At 40.2% G+C, this 21,876-nt stretch overlaps 1 protein-coding gene across 4 annotated transcripts in view; it reads right to left on the reverse strand.

Moving 5' to 3' along the window:
• Positions 1 to 21,876, reverse strand: part of DMD (dystrophin) — a 2,430,848-nt gene that overhangs the window by 73,239 nt on the left and 2,335,733 nt on the right. For all 4 annotated transcript variants that reach the window (XM_045298663.1, XM_045298661.1, XM_045298660.1 and 1 more), the window contains 3 exons: positions 19,650 to 19,851; positions 17,252 to 17,337; positions 14,578 to 14,735 (listed from right to left, as the gene is read on the reverse strand). In XM_045298663.1, the coding sequence (XP_045154598.1) occupies positions 14,578 to 14,735; positions 17,252 to 17,337; positions 19,650 to 19,851 (446 nt within the window). The remainder of the gene's footprint in view (positions 1 to 14,577; positions 14,736 to 17,251; positions 17,338 to 19,649; positions 19,852 to 21,876) is intronic.

A 21,876-nucleotide genomic window follows, 5' to 3' on the forward strand; every position in this document is an offset into this window, starting at 1 on the left:
CAATTTCACCGGGCAGTCTAATTGGATTACTTCCTTATGTTCTATATTTTAGACTCACACTGGGTTTCTGCTCAACTAGAACCTCTGGGTCAGTGTTTCCCAGATCAATCATCCCGCCAAACACTTCATGAAAAGAAAGTCAAATTAATTAAGGAAATAGTGTACATTATATATGCCTCTTAAAATTCTTAATTTTTGTTGACATATTAAAGGCTAAGAAGGTCATCAGTAAGGAGACAGGTTAAACTTTGTTTCACCTCATAATTAACCAGACTTTTTAAAATCAGTGATTTTCAAGACCTTTAAAATAACAACAACAACAACAAACCTGTAAGGTCTTTGAACACCATAAAGTAGTAGTGTCCTATTGGGCATTATAGGACATATGCTATTCTGGGATGTCCTCTGTCAGCTAGGGCTCACTATGCAATTTCATCAATATCTTTAAGAATCCTGATTCTGACAGTCAATGAGTTAACCATTTGTCCCAACTTGGTATGATATTTTAAAAGTTTAAAATATGTGTTCTCTCTTCACCACAAAGCCACTGGTGAAAATATCAATCAGGCCAAGGTCAAACATGAGTCACATCTCAGGTCAGTACAAATCTACTCAGTCCTCTCTGCCTGTTGAACTATGAATGACTCTCCCCAATTATGTTATTATCTAGTTTCTACTTCACACATGTATCCATCTTGTACATGAAGACACAAGATGGACAATAAGGGACTTTATCAAAAGACTTGTTGTAAGTGTTCATCTACAATATGTCTTCTAACAATCCCTCGCTCCACTGGTCTAGAAATCACCTTTCAAAATATTCCTTTCTAGCTAGGACACAAAGCATTATAGAAAGGCAGTAAATTAAAGAGTGTTACTAATTTATTTCTATTTCACATGTTGTATCATCGAAACCGATATCCCTACCCGCTCCCACCCCGACTTATGTTTAAATGATAATTTGTTCAATGATGGATCAAAATACATGCTTCAGCGTGAGAATTCATGCTTAATATAAAAAGTGTCACAATAATATAAAGCTTCTATTCATTCTGGAAGATGGGGGGGGCAGAACATGAGTCAGCAATGATGTAGATGCAAAAAATAAAGTAACAAAATGAAAGCTTGTGATGTATCATTGAGGTATTGCAATTATAACATGAGGGAATTATCTCATTATTCCCAGTATTGTTCAATCCCTTCCTAGAAAACAGCAGCTACTTCTGGGGGCGACACCTGACCCAGAACTTCGAGGAAGCTTTGCAGATAATGAAAGAGTATGAAAGACTTGGAAAGCAAGCTTAAAGGAATTGGGATTATTTAGCCAAGAGGGAGGAAAGAGAGAGAGAGAGAGAATATGAGTTAGTAAGAGAGACTAAAGGGGTGGTTTCATAACAGGTTTTCAATTATGTGAATGCCTCTTGCATAGGGGCCAGTGACCAGTCGTTCAATCCGTCCACTAACAACAGAACAAGAAGAGACGGGCTTCGGCAGCAGGAATAACTCACAAGGAAAAAGTTCCTGATTCTGAAAGTTGTTCAAACATTAGTGTGAATTACCAAATGGTAGAAAGTTCTCTTTCCAAATTCGATAAATTCTCCTGTGCTTAAAGGCTGGCCACTCTCAAGGTTCTTTCTCGTCCCTAAAATGCAAGATTTTAGGCTCTTTTAAAACTGCTCGCCTATGCCCACTGACAGCACTGCCGACAAGGGATGGGAATTCACATTCTCATTCCATTTCGATCTTTCATCTTTACTAAAAATTATTCTGTATCCTAGTGTTATATTCCATCTCCCTTTGCCTGGTAAATCAAGAAAGAACAAAAAATTTTTTAAAGAAAAACAATACCAACCAGGTAAACTTCTATAAAGATCTTGCAGAACTAGAATGAAAACCTGGCAAATATTACATTTTGATCATTCTAGGGGGAAAAAACCCTGGGGAGAGATTGGAACAATAGGAGGTACCTTTTCATTAAATTGTTGACATGCATATAGGCTTAAAAGATCTTATTGTTTTCAGGGATGAACATGCCCCTCGCTCCTAAATGCCAATTTCACAGCATCTAAGCAAAAAACGCTTACAATGGGCCATTGAGCCTGCTTTTTCTGTTTGCAATATCTTCTTTTCTCCTTTCCTGGGGCATTTGTACATACAAAAAGAGCAGCAATATCATAGACTGCAACCATGATAGCCAGTTTGGAAGTCTGAAGGGTTTCCTCTTCTCTATTATGCTTCACGTATCAAAAACTATTCATAGCAGAGACACTGGGGAAATAAATCACAGTGGCATTGTTGCTGCTTGGGTATACAGAATTGAGGTGACTTTATACAAACATCACCCTAACAAGATACAGAGACAATTCAAAAAACGAAAAACCAAAAACTACACGCACACAGCTAGTGTTGTGCCAATTGACTTATAGTGAGCCCATGTGTGTGTTACCGCCGAACTGTGCTCCATAGGGTTTTCAATGACTGTGGCTTTTCAGAAGCAGATTCCAGGGCTTTCTATCAAGGCACTTTTGGGTAGATTTGACCTGTCCATCTTTCGGTTAGTAGCCAAACACTTAACCATTTGAATCCCTTAGGGACTCCAGAGACAGTTAAAGGAACTGAAAGAACCCCCACCCCCACCCCCCACCCCCCGCCAATATCTGGAATTTCTAGCCAAGAAATTTAACTACCAATATAATAGATAACGAATTAAGAGTTAGAGAATTGCCCAGGGTCCCTGGAATACTGACAGGTGAGGCTACGAATGGCTACAAAAAGTGAACCTGAATACTCCCTTTTCACTCAAGATCACAGTATTGAATTTTAGTTACAGAAGAACATGTAAGGGGGAGACACTTTAGCAAGCTCCACACAGGAGCTACCATACAGATATCTAGTTTAAAGAGAATACACATGGCGTTTCCATTGTGTTGTGGTTAGGGGCTGTGCAGTCGGCTCTGACTCACAGTGACCCTGTGTACAATAGAAGGAACAACTGCCCAGACCTGCACCACCATCACAACCTTCGATATTTCTGAGTCCTTTTATAACAGTCACTGCATCAATTCATCTCCTTGATGGGCTTCCTTATAGCTGACCTTGTACTTTACCAAGCAAGATGTACTTTTCCAGGGACTGGTGTCTCCACATGACATGTTCAAAGTATGTGAGATGGATGAAGTCTCGCCATCCATGCTGCTAAGGAGCATTCTGACCGTGCTTCTCAATTGTGAAGTTTGTGAAAAAAAACTTTCAAAATGTAATCAACTGAAATAGTTAATAGACTTCAAAAATGTGTAAAAAAAATGGAACCCAAAGAGAATGGAATTTTCCCTTGAACTTCTTGAAGTCCCCTTGTATGAAGAAGTGAGTCTTCGGCCAACCATTATGCCCAGTACTACTCAGATGGAGAAAAGGAACTGCTCTCCTGGAAACAGTGTTTGCCTACACTATTTTAGTGTGTCTCCTAAACCACAGGTTACTTAAAAGCCAAGAATGATGCTTCTACACCCTTCAGGAAAGGTTGCTGAATTGAACAATGAAAATAAGCTGCAATATCTACGGCCATACCACCCTGAACACGACCTTTCTCATCTGATCTTAGAAAATAAACTGCAATATGATCATTATCAATAAAACAAAGGATTATAGAATCTGAAAGCGCTTAGAATGAAAAAAACAACAACAAAAAACCACAACTGTCTAGTCATCCCAAAGAACCTACAAATTAAACTTAAGCGGATTTTCCAAAGGGTCAAAAAAAAATCTATATTCGCAAACCGCCTAAAGTTTATACTGAAATATTTTTTTACCAATCAATGCCTCTGTGCCAGTTTGTCTGTTACAGTATCATACACAAAGACAATCTAGCCTGTTTCCATATTTGGAAGGTTTGTGTACAATGAACTGGCTTAAAATATAGGCATTTACAGAATTCACATTGAAGTCTCTGAATAGGAGCTCACAGGACAAACTCATCCTTTAAAGGAGTGATTCGCAAAAAAAAAAAAAAAAGCAGTGATTCTCACTCAGGGATTATGTTATCTCTGTAGTGAGCATTTCATAATATCTAGGGCTTTTGGTGGTCATAACTGGGGGCAGGTGCTACTGGTATCTAATGAGTGGAGGCTAAAGATGCTGTGAAATATCCTAGAGTGCACAGTGCAGCCATGTACAACACAGAATTATCCAGTCCAAAATGGCATAGGGTCAAGGTTGAGGAGCAACGCTTTAGTCAAAACCCAGAAACCAATGTATATACAATGGTTGATTACTGTTAACTAAATTTTAGCTTTCGTCGGGTGCTCTAAAGGGCACCCAAAAAGCAGGTACCAAACAAAAGGTGAGAGTCATGAGAGGTCTCTCAAACTACTGCTTAGAAGGGAAGTGACATACTGCTTAGTTTGTCGGTGCTTAGTATACAGATGCGAGTTAGAAAGGCCGAAGAGGACAAACACATCAAAAACCCTGAACTGAAGGTCACAAAGGAACATGGTGAAAACTGTAGGCCTTGATTTTTAAATCGGGTTGCTTCTCAAACAGACACTTCTAGGTAAAATATTCTCAGATAAATAGTAGCCGAAAAGTATTCCTCAATCATGACTGATAAGTATCCAAGTTAGTAGAAATGTGCGTGTGTGTGTGTGTGTGTGTGTGTGTGTGTGTCTGAGCGTGCATGTGCGACATATAATAAACACACATGCAAGTGTATGTCTTAGTTTTATTCAAGAGAGTTCCTTCCCATTTTGAGGGAAAATAATATCTACCTATATCAAAGTATTTATATGTATATTAATAAAAATCCCCAACAGTCTTACTGAAAGAAACTGGCAAATTTATGTAAAACACTGGGGATACACCACGGTTTTTTTAAAAGGTTAACCTCCCCTTCTTGGCCATTTTCATTTGCTGTGTTCCCTAGTAAAATGTTCCCTTCATACATCCAAATCACTATTTCAGGTTGCTGCCATTGGTATGCGTCATGGCATCAGGAAGCAACAACCTGACTCTGCTGGCCCTGATTGTAAAAAGCTCTGGTGCGTGGGAAGATTTGCTGAATTTAAATTTATCAAAAACTGTGTTGTGAATTACAGTCTGTACACAAAGATTTAAACTACAAGGAAAATGGCTAGTCAGGGTCAGATGGTGTAGGACAGGCAGTTTCTGACTGTTCCCTGAGCTATTATTACACTTTCTTTAACAACCTCTAAATCTACCAAGGGCATCAGTGGACTATTTTACATAAGCGAGAAGACGGCACTAGCAATGAACATAAAAGGAGGAACAAGAACAAGTTGTAAAGAATATTAATGACTCTTCTTCCAAACAATCCCAATTTTGATGAAAATCAAATGAATGATAAAAACACTGCCTATAAAACTATAGGAAGCCAACATGTAACAAATAAAACTGAAGAAAGGTGGCACTGTGATCCTCTTGGACACAAGAGACTTGTATTTTACCTAAGGAAACTACAGTATATGAACACAAGAGATCATTTATATTTAATAAAAAAGTAAGCAGACAAAAATGAGCTTTAAGTATCCCCACATTTATAGACATTTTTTAAATTTAAAGTAAGAATTGAGAGGTCAAGAGTTGTCTCTTCAAGAAGACAAAGAGAAGCAAAAGTGTTTTATGTAAAGTCCTAAAGATAATGAGCAGGTTGGAGGCTCCAAGCCACTGCTCTAAATATTAATCAGGACCGGGAATACCCCCATTAAAGATAAGATCAGCCCAAACAATAACAAACGGTGATTAGCTACTCTTCACTTACATGCTCAAGGTCAACTATCCTGACCTCAGGCTCTCCAATCCACCTGACTAATGAACCAATTAACACCATAGCCCCAGGAACAAGAGCACAATTTTGAAATCTATGCAGATCCATCAGTACACTCAATTTTATTAATTTCTGCTAGAGAGTGCTGATTTAACTGAGAAGTTTCATGCTGACATTATGAAACATGTATATCTAAGTCTTTAGGTATCACGGAACATGCTTTAATTTATATATTAAGGAACATGTATGGATCATGACACATTATACATCAAAGTGCACGTTGTAAGGGTAACTCTTCTATTACTGTTGCCCACAATAATTTAAACTTCTGTTAAGGTATGGCAAAATAATAGAAACACTGTGTGTGGGCGGGGTGGGGTGGGGGGGCGGGGTTCAGCTACTAGGGGTGAAGGAGCCGATGACAAGAGGCCATCATATGGGGTCATGGAATATTGTATCTTGATTGGGGGGTGGTCTCATAACAGATCCACTTGAATAATCTCATGCACCTGGCCACTACAGCACATTTTACTGTATGCAAATAAAATGAAATAAAAGAACAAGATGAAAAGAAATCTAAAAATATTTTATCAAATGTCAAACAAAGAAAGGAAAACAAGTGGTTAGATCATGAACTAAGGACTTTGGATAAACACATGAAAATTTCTGAGGAGTAAGGTTTATACTTTATTTTTTATTTTTAATAATCGTTGTGGAAAGAAATCTTCATTGAAAAATCTTATCTATAATCTAGGGACTAGCATAAAAAAACTGGTGAAAACTCAACTTATATTTCCTTGTTTCCATGAGATTTTTTGGTATGTCTCCATGTGAACTAGATTAATTCGTATATGTGAATATATGCATATGTGTATGTTCATATATTTACATCTGTCTATCTATCTATACATACATACATACATACATAACAGGAGTGGGTTACAAAATGGACTTTGAACCACAAGGTCGGCAGTTTGAAACGACCAGTGTTCTGAGGGAGAAAGATGAGGCTTTCTATGCCTGTAAAGATCTACAGACTGGGCAAACCGTGCCATGGCTCTCTGAATTGGACTTGGCTGTACCGCAGTGGGTTTGGCCCAGTGACAGGGCCAATAGGGGATCAGTGATGTTTCTGTGCTTTCCTCAGTGGTCAACCTTCTTAGTGGAAGGGGCTATTTTCAATTCTGGGAAAGGCTATCTTTTTATGAATGCCAAATTATAATAACTCTTACTGATAACTGAGTTGGAATTCCTGGGTGGCACAAACAGTTAAATGGCACAACATTTCGGAGGCCTAGTGGTCTGTTCGTCTTAAGGTCAGCAGTTGGAAACCACCAGCAACTCTGGGAGAGAAAGATAACGCTTCTACACTCAAAAAGAGTTAGTCTTGGGAACCATCAGGGGCAGTTCTGCTCTGTTCTACAGGGACCTTTGAGTCAGAATCGACTCTATAGCAGTGTGTTTGGGTTTGAGTTCAGTGCCCAACTACTAGCCAAAAACAGTTTGTGGTTTGGGTCCACCCAGAGGTGCTTCTGACGGTTCTCTGCTTTGTAAAACCCTACGAGCTGTTTCTGACGGCTCTCCGCTTTGTAAACCTATGACGCAGGTCTACTTAGTGCACTGAGTTGCCGAGAGTTGGGACAACAGTTACTTAATTACATGAGTGCACAGTGGGAAGGAAATAAAGAGTCTGATCTTTCAATATCATGCAACAAAAATGTCAAAGAAAACTTAATGAAATAGGACTTTTAAAAATTAATTTAAGCCTGGAAAATATAAAATGTGCGTAACTGGCATGGGGATATGTGTGCGTGTTCTCTAATAGGATGAAAAGTCTCCTGGCATGGCATTTTAACAGTCACAGAGTATCTGAATTTTGGGTGGGGGGAGGAGAAAGGGGGAAACCATCACAAGATTAGATATATAGCCCCCCTCCCCAGGGGGACGAATAACAGAAATGTGGGTAAAGGGAGACAACAGACAGTGTAAGACATGAAATAACAACAATTATATATAACTGATCAAGGATTCACGAGGCTGGGAGGGTGAGGGAGGGAGGGGAAAAAAGAGGAGCTGATACCAAGGGCTCAAGTAGAAAGGAAATATTTGGGTAATGTTGATGGCAACATATGTACCAGTATCCTTGGTACAACTGAATGATGGATTGTTATAAAATGATTAAATATAAAATGATTAATAATAAATAAAACAATCCACAAAGAAACATTGGAGTATACACACAATGGAAATCTATGAATTATTTTTAAAAGATGCAGAAACTATGTAGCACCTTACGACATGGATGGACTTGGAGAACATCATACTAAGTGAAATCAGTGAATCACACAAGGACCAATATTATATGAGATGACTATTATGTAAGGGAATATATATATACACATATAACCAAGATGCAGACTTTTATACCAAAAAGAATGGACATTGGAGCCTGCCAAGAGGGAGAAGGGAAGGGAGGGAAGGGAAAGCAGTGAATAAGATGGTCACAGATATTAACTTGAGTGAAATGGAAGAGAGTAACCCATAAGAGGGAAAAGACCACACTAGGGCGATACACTAAGGGGTGCAACAGAGCAACAAGGGGAGCAAAGCAACAAAGTCCCCAGGGAATACCAAAAATAGACTTTGGGGCCAGGGTGTGGCACCCCACCAGACTCGACTGGAAAACACTCCTCAAGGTCAACAAGCAGACCTGGAACTATTCATAGGCTTTTTGTTGTTGTCGTTTTGTTTTGCTCTGTCTTGTTTTTGTGCTTATTATTGTCTGTATGTCTATCTAGATAAGACAGGTGGGATAAACCACCTGGAGGAGAAAACAACGGGACCCACGGTTCTGGGGGGACATGAAAGAGGCAGAGGAAGCGGAAAGGAAGGGTTGTATTAACTAACCCAGGGACAAGGGAACAACAAGTGATCTAAAAGTGGTGGCGAGGAAGGCATAGGATGCCTGGTGGGCTTAATCATGGCAATGTAGCCTAGAGGAATTACTGAAACCTGAATGAAGGCCGAGCATGATAGTGGGACAGGAGGAAAGTAAAAGGAAATAGAGGAAAGAAGTAGGAGGCAAAGGACATTTATCAAGGTCTAAATATAGGCATGGACATGTAAATATATTTATATATAACGATAGAGAAACAGATCTATGTACATATATTTATGTTAAGTATTAAGGTAGCAGATGGACATTGGGCCCCTACTCAAGTACTCCCTCAACACAAGAACACATTGTTCTAATAACCTGGCATTCTGGGATGCTCAGCTTCCAGCCACAATTGTTGAAGACAAAGTAGGTGCATAAGCAAATGTGGTGAAGAAAGCCTGTCTATCAAAAGAAATAGCATCTGAGGTCTTAAAAGCTTGAAGATAGACAAGAGGCCGTCTAGCTGAGAAGCAACAAGGCCCACATGGAAGAAGCACACCAGCCTGTGTGGTCACAAGGTGTCGATGGGATCAGGTTATCAGGCATCAAAACCCAGACCAAAAAATCATATCAATGTGAATGTGGGGGAGTGCAGAGTAGAGACCCAAAACCCATCAGCAGACAATGGGACATCCCTTACAGAAGCGTCACAAGGAAGAGACGAGGCAGTCAGGGTGCCAGTATAGCACCTCTAGTTCTTTAATGCTTCCTCCCCCAACTATCATGATCCCAATTCTACCTTACAAATCTGGCTAGACCAGAGCATGGACACAGGTACAGATAAGAGCTTGAAACACAGGGAATCCAGGACAGATAAACGACTCAGGACCAATAATGAGAGTAGCAATACCAGGAGTGGACAGGGAAGGTAGGGGGAGAAAGTGGGAACTGATCACAATGATCTACATATAACCACCTCCCAAGGGGATGGACAACAGAAAAGTGGGCGAAAGGAGACAGCGGTGGGTATTAACACATGAAAAAAAATTATCAAGGGTTCATGAGGGAGGGCGGGCAGGGGAGGGGGAAATGAGCTGATACCAAGGGTTCAAGTAGAAAGAAAATGTTTTGAAAATGATGATGGCAACATATGTACAAATGTGCTTGACACAATGGATGGATGGGTGGATGGATTATGACAAGAGCTGGAAGAGTCCCCAATAAAATGATTTTTTTTAAAAGAGGGAAAAGAGAAATCAAGGGACAGGTGAAAGGTAAATATTGGGGGTTTGATTCATAGTTTAAACTCTTGAATACAACATGGATGGTTGGAAATATAAACTCCCATCTAATTTACAATAAAAAATTGAAAGGGAAAAAAACCTGGATCATCAAAGGAATTGTTCAACCTTCTTAAAATAGTCTCAGGTCCATTGTAGATAACCAGAGCGACTATTCAATGAACACCTACTGTGTGCCACCCACTACTCTAACTGCTAAGCCGTTCTTGAAGCCTAGGGAGTTTAAGAAGCATGCTCAAGGCCACAAGCCCAGCAAAGAGCAAAACTGATATTCAACCCAGGCAATCAGGTCCCCGTGCTTAGGAACCTTGCCTCTCCTTAGGCCTCTTCGCTACTCCGGATCGTCTGGAGTGATTTGTTATTTACATGTGCGAGTAATAGAGACTTGTTCACAAGAGTTGAGGTTGCAATTTATCCTCATTTCTTTATCATTCTGTATTACAGCAACTGCATCGATGATACTCATTTTTGTCAGACGAATATAAAAATACAGAAGACAGATGAAAACGCAACTTATTCATTTGGAATGCATGAATACAACGAGAGGCAGAAAACAGATGTAAACTAAACAGAGTTTGACACCCAAGCTCTTGTGGGTGAGGCATACTGAGTATACAGTTGCTATACATAATTCCATCTAAACAATGTAGTCCTTAAAATATTTACAGGAGGAAATACTACAAAGACTCTGAAGGAGGAGAGGGAGACACTGCCAAATAGCAATTTATGGATACGTGACACTTTTCTGGAGGCACTTCAAAGTGTGACGTTTCCTCACCTAAAAGGAAAAATGACTTGGTTTTATTTGAAGATAGACTAAGCCCCTGCGATTGGGAGCATTTTAAGTAATGATAATGGTTCTGTGTGTGTGTGTGTGTGTGTGTGTGTGTGTGTGTGTGTGTGTGTGTTGGTGAAAGGTGTACACTTATCCGTTTCATCCTATTACCTATTGCTATCAAATAAATTCCGACTCAAAAAGACCCTATAGGACAGAGCAGAAAAACCTTATAGGTCAGTGGTTCCCAACCTTCCTAATGCCGCAACCCTTTAATACAGTTCCTCATGTGGTGGTGACCCCCCAACTATACAATTATTTTTGTTACTACTTCATAACTATAATTTTGCTACTGCTATGAATCGTAATGTAAATATCTGATATGCAGAATATATTTTCATTGTTACAAATTGAACATCATTAAAACATAGTGATTAATCACAAAACAACATGTAATTATATACTGTGAAATATTTATTTCTCATTACAAATAAATATGTGTTTTCCGATGGTCTTAGGCAACCCCTGCGAAAGGGTTGTTCGACCCCCAAAGGGGTTGCGACCCACAGGTGGAGAACCGCTGTCATAGGGTTTCTGAGGCTGTCAATCTTTTCATTAGCTGGCTGCATTACCTTCTCCTCCCTCAGAAGGGCGGGTGGGTTAGGAGCACTAATGTTTTGGTTAGCAGACCAATACTTAACCCACTGCGCTCATTCGTGAAAGGAATCCTGTCAACAATTAGTTTAGTCCAGTATTTGAACTGGTTAAAGTCAGCTTTCCCTATCAGAAGGTTAAGCAGAAGAAACAAATGACTTGGGATATAGGAAAACTAGGGCTCCTTGTCTACTTCTCACAGGACCTAATCAGGATGTCTTTGGGCCTCCGCTATCTTATGTAAAAGAGGCAAGACGTGTGAGCAAGCCTCAAGAGCACTTCAATCTACTCCCTCAGCAGGATTGTATCCATGGGATATAAAAGAGGAGCATGTTGATAACACCTTCATTCAAGCTATATTCCCCAAACAAAAGTAGTTTCAAAGCCTAGCTTTCTCCTAGCACCTCCCCGGAGTCCATTTCCCAGTTAAGTGTGTGGACTGCAGTGCGGCCCTGATGCACAAACATCCTTTTGCCTTACTTAATATCCGTAGCAATGATACCACTGTCAGATCCAGGAATGTATAATGACATTTTCTTTTTCCTATCCAGAGATATGACTTCATTTCCTGGCTTAATGGATAATTCCTTGAAAGACCTATACTGATTTTTAAGTAAGAGGGAAAAATTGGATTTGCTGGGCGATTTCCTTTTCTCATTCAAAGTGGTTAGTGGGGAGAGAAATGAGTTGAGGAAATGCCGGGGGGTTTAAGTGGAGAGAAAATGTTTTGAGAATGATGTACAAATGTGCTTTACACAATTGATGTGTGTGTGGATTGTGATGGGAGTTGTATGAGCCCCTAATAAAATGATTAAAAAGAAAAAAGAAAATATAAAATAAAACAATTAAAAAAAAAGATCACAGAGAAGGATGGCATGCAAACATGCTTCTCTTCCTGCCATGACCAGGGTCCTCCCAGGAACCGGAAGCTAGGTTTTCCTAATTGTCCTACCCTGACAAAAACGAAATGTTACGGTAGCTGACATGAAAACAGAAGGGCTGTAGACCGAGGCAAAGTCTCCTTCTGGGATGCATTTGTGGGAGAAGCAAAAGTACATTCTTTCCCCAGGCTGGGAGAAACAGCAGCTCACAGCAAGAACCCATCCAGCGCCATTCCCAAGGTCTTCCACTGCAAACAAAGGGCCGAGGGCCTGGTCACTCCCGTTATCTCTCCCTGCAGCAAACAGCGTCTTTTCATGCAGGCTGCACCGTGACAGGCAAGGTGACTGCCAGAGCACCTGGCTGAGGGAAAGCATGCCAAGACAGATGGAAATGGGGAAGGGCGCCTTCACAATGGATTGGTGCACACTGCGACTAAGTTGAAAGACTCCTTAAACTGAAATCATATCACCTCATCTGATTCCATGCATAGGGAACCCAGAAAGCCAGCTTCTCAAAATAGCCACAGAGATGTCTTCCCAAGCCTTTACACAGGACTTCTTAAAATGAAGGATCATCCGCCCTACTCCCAGCTCTCGCTACCTGCCTTGCTTCTGTCTCTGTGTGGTTAGGATCCTCGTCTCAGTCCACCGGGCACCCGGGTAAATGCCAGTTAATGGGTATTGGGATAACCGGAGAGCAGTAGGAGTAGAAGATGCCTCTTTGGGAATGGGGCAGTAAACGGTGGGAGTACATGGAGCTAGGAATCCAACTATTCCACCAGCTGAGGGACTTTTGGGGCACAGTTTGAATTCTTGATCTGATTAGACAATAATAAAACATGAACAAAAAACCCAAAGTCTGCCTCAAAGAGTGAGTAGTAATGAAATGAGTAGTCATGTAAACAAAGAGAAGATGTTATTAGTAGCAAGGGCAAACAATATGATTTATAATCGTAGTAAGTACAAATGGGAGGAGGAAGTTGTTTCATGGTAGTGAAAGGAAACTTGGCTATAGAGCCAGATTAGCAATCCTCTGGGAGTTAGAGAAATCAGGATTTCATCCAGTGGAATAAGTTGAAGATTTTGAAGGATGATGACAAATAATGGAGATATTTTTCTAAGTGCAATAAGACCAATGAAAGGGACCAAGGAGTGAAGTGGTGCCTTGCTAAGAAGATGGTTCAGCAATTTATACATGTCAAAAGGCCCAAACCCATGGACTTGATTGTGACTCATAGTGAACCCCGATAAGACAGACAGAACTGCTATCTAGCAGAACTGCCCATCTTTATGGGAGCAGAAAGCCTCATCTGGCTCCTGATCTACACATATGTCTGGGTGGCAACGGAAATCAAACAAAAGATGTTTTTCATCTGAAAACAAAGTTAGCATGGCACTATGCCCCCCCCCTCCATCATAGTGTTCAAAGAGAATCTGGAAAATATACAATGATAGAAAGAAAGAAAAAAGCACCTGTTATCACTACTAAAAATCTTCCCAGAATTCTCCCCCAAGCTCACAAAAGATATTCCCAAGATCTTAAAGTTTAGCTAGCCAGAAGGCATGCTCTAAATATGGGAGCCGGGGTCCTGTTCCAAGTTCTGACACTAAGGACAGTGTGCTGCCATTGCAAAGACACGGGGCTTGGAAAGAAGGGGAACAAGCAGTAACGGAGCAAGGGGCCTGGTGATAGCCTGATGTGTTTGCTATTAGCACAGTCACCAAGGAAGAAGAAGGTGGTCTGAGGCTGTGGCTAGTGGAAAAGTTGTGGGGCAGGGAAAGGAAAACGGGGAATAATGTGGGGGGTGTCTGTTAAGATAGTGACAGATAGTAACATAGATGATAAACTTCAGAGCCTGGTCCAAGGCCATGGGAGGCCACTCTACAGGGCTTTGATGGGGAGTGGAATGTCAAGGCCACAAAAGGAAATGTTTTAAAAATGAAAGCTAGGTTAAATTTTAACCAAAAGTCATTGAAAAAGAATGAAATGACAGAGTTGGGGAGAAGGCCAATAGACCTTATTATTGACAAAGGAGTATTTTCTTATTGACAAAGGATTTCTATGGCTAGAGACTTATTTCTGGAAACCACTGAAGACTTAAGTCTTTCACTAACTGTGGGGCATTTCTCTTCCTTCTCCTACAGTCCTAGAAGCCACTACTCAGAGTAATTCATATAGCTGTAGGCCTTGACCTGCCTGCCTACACCAGAGTTCATGTCAGAAACTAAAGTTCGGAGGGGGAGGGGTTAATATTGATTTCTAAAATGCAAGAGAATAAATATGTTACTTAAGACAATGAAGAACTTACAAATTGGAAGCAGCTCCTCACACTGGGCTCAATGTTACTTCCTCCAAAGGATGCAACTTCACCCAGCTGTCTTGGGATTTGGATCGAGTCATGCAGAAGGAGGCCCAGCCTGCGCTGGTCACAAAATCCTGTTGAACTTGCCACTTGCTTGAAAAGGTCTACAATAGAATGAAGAAAATGGCAACGATCAAAAGGCAGTAGCACCAAGTGGATGTTAGTAGAACCGGAAGCCCATTGCAACCCCAATACCATGTCTCAAGATTAGTCAACAGGCCACAGTGAGGGGCTATTATGAACACTGATTAATCTTATGGACCATATTAATCATCACTGACGATATGAAGCATGATGACTTTTATGTACAACTGCAGCCAGCAAGAACTGCAAGCTTATCTACAGCACTGACACCTGACTATTTCCTAAGGCAGCACAGGATCCTTTGAGAAATGTTTATACACAGGATGTAACCACTAAGTGAAAATAAATGTTTAGCATTAAGAACCATACAAGTAGCCCAGAGAACATTCTTTTTGGATATCAGGTAAAGAAAATGTCTCAGGATTCATCGGGATTAATTTCGGGAATCATTGAGTAAGTGGAGCTGTTAGTTTATCATATATGTGTTTCCATCGGATGTGAGACATCTTTAGATTGCCCTCTCATTGCACTATCATTAGTTGAATATGTAATCTGTCCTTTTGTCTGGCGAGGGATATCTCCTTGAGGGAAGGGAGCACATGTTAGTGTACCAGTGAGGTCCAAAGTACACTAGGAGTATCTGGCAGTTATCAGGTGCCCAGTAAAATGCAGCTGAAGGAATGAATGGACATCTAAACACTAATGATTTTTGTTATATGCAATAAAACCCTTTTAGCACATTGTATGTTCAAATAAGTTTCCTAAGAAGTAAATCGGAAAAAGCTTTTCCTACTCATCAAATAAAATCGAAACTCATTGCCATCGTGTCGATTACAACACATAGTGGCCCTTTAGCACAGAGCAGAACTGCTCCCTAGGGTTTCCAAGATGGTATTCTTGATAGAAGCAGGCAGCCTCATTTTTCTCTCGTGCAGCCACTGGTGAGTTTGAACTGCTGGACTTGCAGTTAGAAGCCCAATGCCTAATGTGCAAGGCCACCTGGGCTCCTTTGCCAACGCACGGGCACAGGTTAAAGGCTAAGAAATTAAATATTTTAATGAGACTTCTATGATGGTGATATCAAAATTGAGGTGACTGACACAGGCACAACTTGTAAATCATCTCTCTAACACACACTTTTTCAAAGTGTGAATTTTTCAAATGCTTCGGTTTGAAGTTAGACTTTGTTTTGCTTCCCCAATTGCAAAACATGTGCTTTCTGGGCAGTTTTGTTTTTTTCAAACAGGCTGAGGCTCCCTTGATCATTTTACTTAGTATTATGACTGCACCACTGGTATGGTTAGATGAATCTATAATAAGTAACTACAATATCAAAAGGAAGAAAAACCAGATATTTAGAGGAGGGGGAAAATGGGGGGGCGGGGCATTTTGACCTTGGGCTAATGGCGTCCCTCATCCAGATGATGTGCCTTTGTCTCTGCTAGACTTCATAAAGGTTCTCTTTAAATTATTTTAAGAAGCAAAAATCAACACAAAACTATGGAGTGGGAGGGAAAAGAGGAGAAAGTCCACCAATGTTCCATTTATGTGGAATACACTTTTAAAATTGTTTTTCCTTTAAAAAAAGCCATTCTTATATTTTTATTTGGTTCTTAGGATGGGAAAATTCAAGGCAAAGTACAAGAAAGTTCAAGTTCAAAGCAGGCATTATCTGTTGTGGCTGACTCGTAGAGGGGTAAGGAGGACACCGTTTTTAAAGAAATTCAATTCCATTTGTCTACTGTCTGTCCTTCGACTCAGCCCATCTCCTCATCCTTGTGTAAGGCCTTAGGAAAATAAGAGAAAACCAAGATATGCTGGGTTTGTTCAATATTCCTACTGAAAAGATTTCTCACAAGCATTTAAAGGCAAAATCAAGTGCAGCCCTTCACAATGGGAATGGACAGTTGCTTACTCTTCCCGACCATCCCTCCTCTAGCATTTGCTTTTCATTTAGATTTACAGATTTTAAACAGTGAAAGCCAATGGTGAATCAAAATTAAAGTCTATAATGTGGTATTTACCCTTTAAGAAATGGCAAGCTATCCCTCTCTCAAATAATGAAATGTTGGTCACGTCAGAGAATTCGATGTGCCAGTACAACTTACAGTAAGATGATTATAAAGTAAACAATGTTTCCGGCACATGAATGCCAGGTAGTATTCTTTAAATAAGAATGCAAAGATTAGGCAAGTGCATGGATTAAACCTTCACATTTATTCTTCTGACTGATACAAAGGGGTAAAAAAACCAGACTTGATCCCCTTGGAACATGTGTTTTATTCAGACACAGACAGTGTAAATGTAAAATAATACTCGGACTGGAGAAGTTAATCCTCGTTCTCTATTTAAATACCTGCACTTTAATGTTTGACAAGAAATGACACAAACCAAATTTTATGACACTCTAAAAGCAGCTCTACATTTTCCATGAGGAACTTGATGTCAAATAAGAACAGTATGTCATTACCCATCTTGAACTAGGGTAATTAGCCAGCATTAATAAAAGAATACAGAGTTAATATACATGACTTACATCTGTACTTGTCTTCCAAATGTGCTTTACACAGAGAAATGATGCCGGTTTTAAAAGACAGGACACGGATCCTCCCCGTTCGCCCCCTGTTATGAATAATCAAAGCAGAAAACAATTACTGATATTTTACTTATGGATAAAGGCGCCTTAGTTAAGGGAAAAACTGGGATATGGAAACTCTATTCACCATTGTCGTATTAAGCTTGTAAGGTGCTCATCTGTGGTTCATTATCTATTTGGCTGGTGACCTAGAATGTCATGGAAATTCGACCAAAGCCAGCCATGAATATTTACCAACTTTTCAATTCCTAAAAGCCCTTCCTTCAATGGCAAGAGTAGCTCTACATAAAATGGGGGGGAGAGGGGGGGAAATTATCCTGCTTCTCATCTATGAGGAACCACCTGGGTTTAAGTCAGTGAGTGGAAGAATTACTACCGTGCACTAGGCTATTTTGGTTGGTAAAGCAAATGACCTACTTTGGTTACTGAAGCTAAAAAAAAAAAAAAAATCAAAAGAGAAGAAAAAACTACCAAGAACTAACTGCTCTGCTCTTTTCAATACTTTTTCATAATTTCATCAGTTTGAACTATTACTGAGAAGAACTGTAATCACTTCAGGCTTCATGATACGTTACATACAATATGAACCCCTGTTCCTGTTGTGAAAAATATGATACTATTAGAGAACATTCAACATATGCCTCAAAAGAGCATTTAAAAAATAACCTCGAACTGTATCCACCTTTGAATGTATATAACTTTTCACGTTACCAATTGAAAACTGAAACAAGGTTGGCTGTGCAATGTATTTATTAATACGCTTATTTTATATGTGAGTGGAAAGCTTTCCAGTGTGGAGAAAAGTTCTTCTTATGATTTTCAGCTTCACAGTTTGTTATACAATGCAACTGGACTTTAGATGTTGGTTAAAAAAAAGCGATTTTAGACTAATTTTACCATCTGCACTTCACAATCACAAAGGATAACCCCTAGTGGTGATTATTTCTGGTGAAGGAGCAATATGCTCAGATTTTAACTGATACAATTTATCAAATTCAACTGGCAAACAGAAAGCCCGGGTGTAAAATGCATTAGCAAATTACTGTCACTGGAAGGCTTTATTCCCCCCACCCCCTCTCTTTCAGAAACAAAATAGGCAAGCCCCAAAAAAGTCTTAGCCAATAAACTTTAAACAGTAACGTAAGTCTTCGTGGTGGTACACTTGCCCTCACATACTTTTCAGGCAGGTAGAATGGAAGTTAAAGATTCAGAATCCATTCAGATGTCATCGGCAAGCAAACAGTGCCAAAATATATTTAAGGAAAGACCTGAATATGAACTCTTCTCAAACGTAAATGCAATCCACAATTAAAATCCAACACGTTCAAGGGCTTGGTAGATAATTATCATGGATTTCATAGCCAGGTGGTTCTGGAATGTACAAAGCCATACCTTATCCAAATAACAAAGGCAAAAGGTAGAAATGCTCATCAAGGCGGTGGGAGAAGCCGACGATGGAGGCAACAGGAGAAGCTGCTGGTACGCCACTCGTTTCACAAAATCTCCCCAGCTTTCCAACTGGGGATAGGTTCTTGTTGATGGGTGAAATGAGGCACGTACAGAATAATTCAGGCAAACCCAAAACCGACTCCTGCTACTACTTTCCTCAATTGTATTCATTAAGCTTAAAACAAAAATTAGAACCGAGGAGCTCCTCTGTGTGCAGGCCAAAGGGGTGGGGGCCCTAATTACTCTCTAAGAGAGTGATGGATGGAGATACTAAACGGAGACTGGGTAAAACCTATGAAAACAAGAAAAATCTGCAGTTTAAGGAGCTGAGTTTGCTGTATAATGGTTTCGTTTGTATTTTGTTTGGATTATCAATTCATAATCCTCTGCAAAATCCTCCTGCGTATCAACTCGGACTATTCTGATCTGGTGACAAATGTGTTAGCATAGGTAGGAACCCCGGAAGAGGGATCGACAACCACCGTGGAGAGAGGCATCCCAAACTACACAGGCGAGAAAGGGCCCGAATCAGTGACTGCATACTGATTCTATTTGACAAATTAATATCTCCGGGTTTCATTTGTTCTCTAATTTGAGTGCAATCAACATTCGTATCTTTCTTATCTCTTGGTTTATTTATTTTTTTTTATTTATTTATTTATTTATTTATTTATTTTTATCTCTTGGTTTATAAAAATATTTTTCAACCCCAATAAGCTCACAAATGATTTATCACAAGGACAGCATCAGGTCACAGAGCTTCATGAAACTTTCATCCGGAAGATCATTATCTCTAGACTGGGACCTTGTTGCGATGCTAATTACACCATCACCATTCCATAGGCTACACCCGCTTTCCTGGTTTCTAAAAGAAGCATGATGTACGTACGTGTCATAAACATTCAGCAGCCAATTGAGACACATATCCACGCAGAGAGGGACGTTGACCAGATTGTTGTGCTCTTGCTCCAGACGATCATAAATAGTAGTCAAACAATTAATGATCTGCAGGATGTCCATGGGCTGGTCATTTTGCTTGAGGTTGTGCTGGTCCAAGGCATCGCATGCAGCTGACAAACTCAACAGATCCACTGCAAAATCCACATAAAATCATGAGTGGTTCAATAACATAAAATCTTCCTTTTATTATCCTTCCTTTTTCATTCCAGAATCCTGGGTAGGGATCTCATACCCTTAAATAAACACTAAACTGGACCACCCGCCCCCAACCTCTGAAAGGTATTTTGCTTGCATCTCTAAGTTTGACGAATTTGACTAGCAGTCAGAATCCAAGTCAATTCCAGCCTCACAGTGACCATATAGGGCAGAGTGAGACTAAAACTGCTCCTCAGGGTCTCCAAAACCACATAAACCTTTATGGGCACAGCCAGCTCTGTCTTTCTCCTTCAGAGCAGCTGGTGGGTTTGAACTGCCCACCTTACAGTTAACCCTAATGCTTACCTCACTATGCTACCAGGGCTCAAGAGCTGAGATGGTTGTAAAATCTCACTGGCATCAGGAGTCAGTGTGGGTCAAGTAATGGGGAATATTTGATAGTTACAGGGACCTAATGTCCTCTACACGAGTCATTTCTATCTGAAGAGAAAAACTGGTTTTTGTTGTTGTTTTTATTAAAAGATCATGTTATTGGGGTTTCTTACAACTCTTACAACAATCCACACATCAATTGTATCTGTACATGTGTTGCTATTATTTTTTTTTAGATATCTGCTTCCTATCGAGCCCTTGGATCAGCTCCTCTCCCCCCTCCCCCCGTGACCTCTTGATAAATGACAAATTATTGTTATTCTCATATCTTATACTGATGGCTTCCATCTGAAGAGAAAAATGGTTTTACTAGAGGCTGTGAAAGAGATCCTAGCAGTACACTTGTGTGACTATGAGAAAAGGCCACTGACACCCATCTGTGTGGTCTGGGTTGGATAGATTTTCTTTCTAGCTGTGTATCTAATTCTTATGTTTTTCTCTTTGAAGTAGCACTTCCCTCAGGATGTCTTGGCTACCTTAACATTAGGTAAGGAAGCAATCAACCACATTGGGAGTTTCTATCAGCAAACTACAGTAACTGCATTATGTATCCATTTTTAAATGGGGGGGGGCTTTTATTTCTGCTTTCACCTGCAAATTCTTTTTGACAAAGTACTTTTCAAATACTCTAAGAAATTTATAGGATTGAGGGGCAGGGTAGGGATGGGAGTCCCTTGTTCTTCAGGTGGTACTTTATTATTTGCTGAAACACAAAAAAATTTGCCAAAGTGAAAGCTTCAACCTTGTCCAACATCAGCAAATTGCAAGCTGCTCCCCAGTGTCATGAAAAGATGCTTTTCTCTAAAGCCAATTTATTAGCCAAATTGGAAATGCAACAACATTGCTTTTATAACACCTTTTACACCTAAGCTCTGATCTTAATTCTCAGTCCTTGGAGACAAGGAATCAATGGTAATTAAGTACATCTCTCAGGCATCTGGGAGGGTGAGGGGGGAGCAATGCAATTATGAATGCAACTCAAAAGATACACTAGTTATCCCTGTCATGCGAACGTGAGACTTTAATGTATTTTTCTAGTTATTTGTGCTTAGTCCTAAGGAAATAGGAAAAAAAATCATCAAAATTGGGCCTAATCCCTATGTTGGGTAATACCTCTCTAATGTGTGTTCTTCTTTTTTAGCAAAGGAAAACAGAAAACTTGGGTGTATCCCTGGAAGCATGGAGAAGACCAGATCCAGATGGTTGAACTTTTGATTTGTCTCTGATGCCAATGAGGCAAGGCCCCTCTGTGGAACCAATGATTTGAACTCAACCATTAACCTGAACATTGGCCGTGGGAACCTACTCAGCAGCACTGTGAAAGTAAGGCCTGGTGATCTGCTTCCATTAAAACGGATAGTCAGCCCGCTAGAAGAATGTATTTCAAAGGACAGTACTGAATCTGCAGCTCTGGGAGAGGGACATATCTGATCGGAGCACTCCAGAGCAGATGAAGGGGGAGTAGAAGAGAGTGGAGCACATCCTGGCCCACCAGGCCTTGAGGATGATGACCCCAATTAGAGCAGCCAGTCCATAGAGAGGAACACATGGCCAGACCCACTATGAGA

This window comes from Echinops telfairi, unplaced genomic scaffold (genome assembly GCF_000313985.2).
Source record: "Echinops telfairi isolate 266 unplaced genomic scaffold, ASM31398v2 ScPeMD7_7436;HRSCAF=8474, whole genome shotgun sequence".
In the NCBI taxonomy this organism is placed as follows: Eukaryota; Metazoa; Chordata; class Mammalia; order Afrosoricida; family Tenrecidae; genus Echinops; species Echinops telfairi.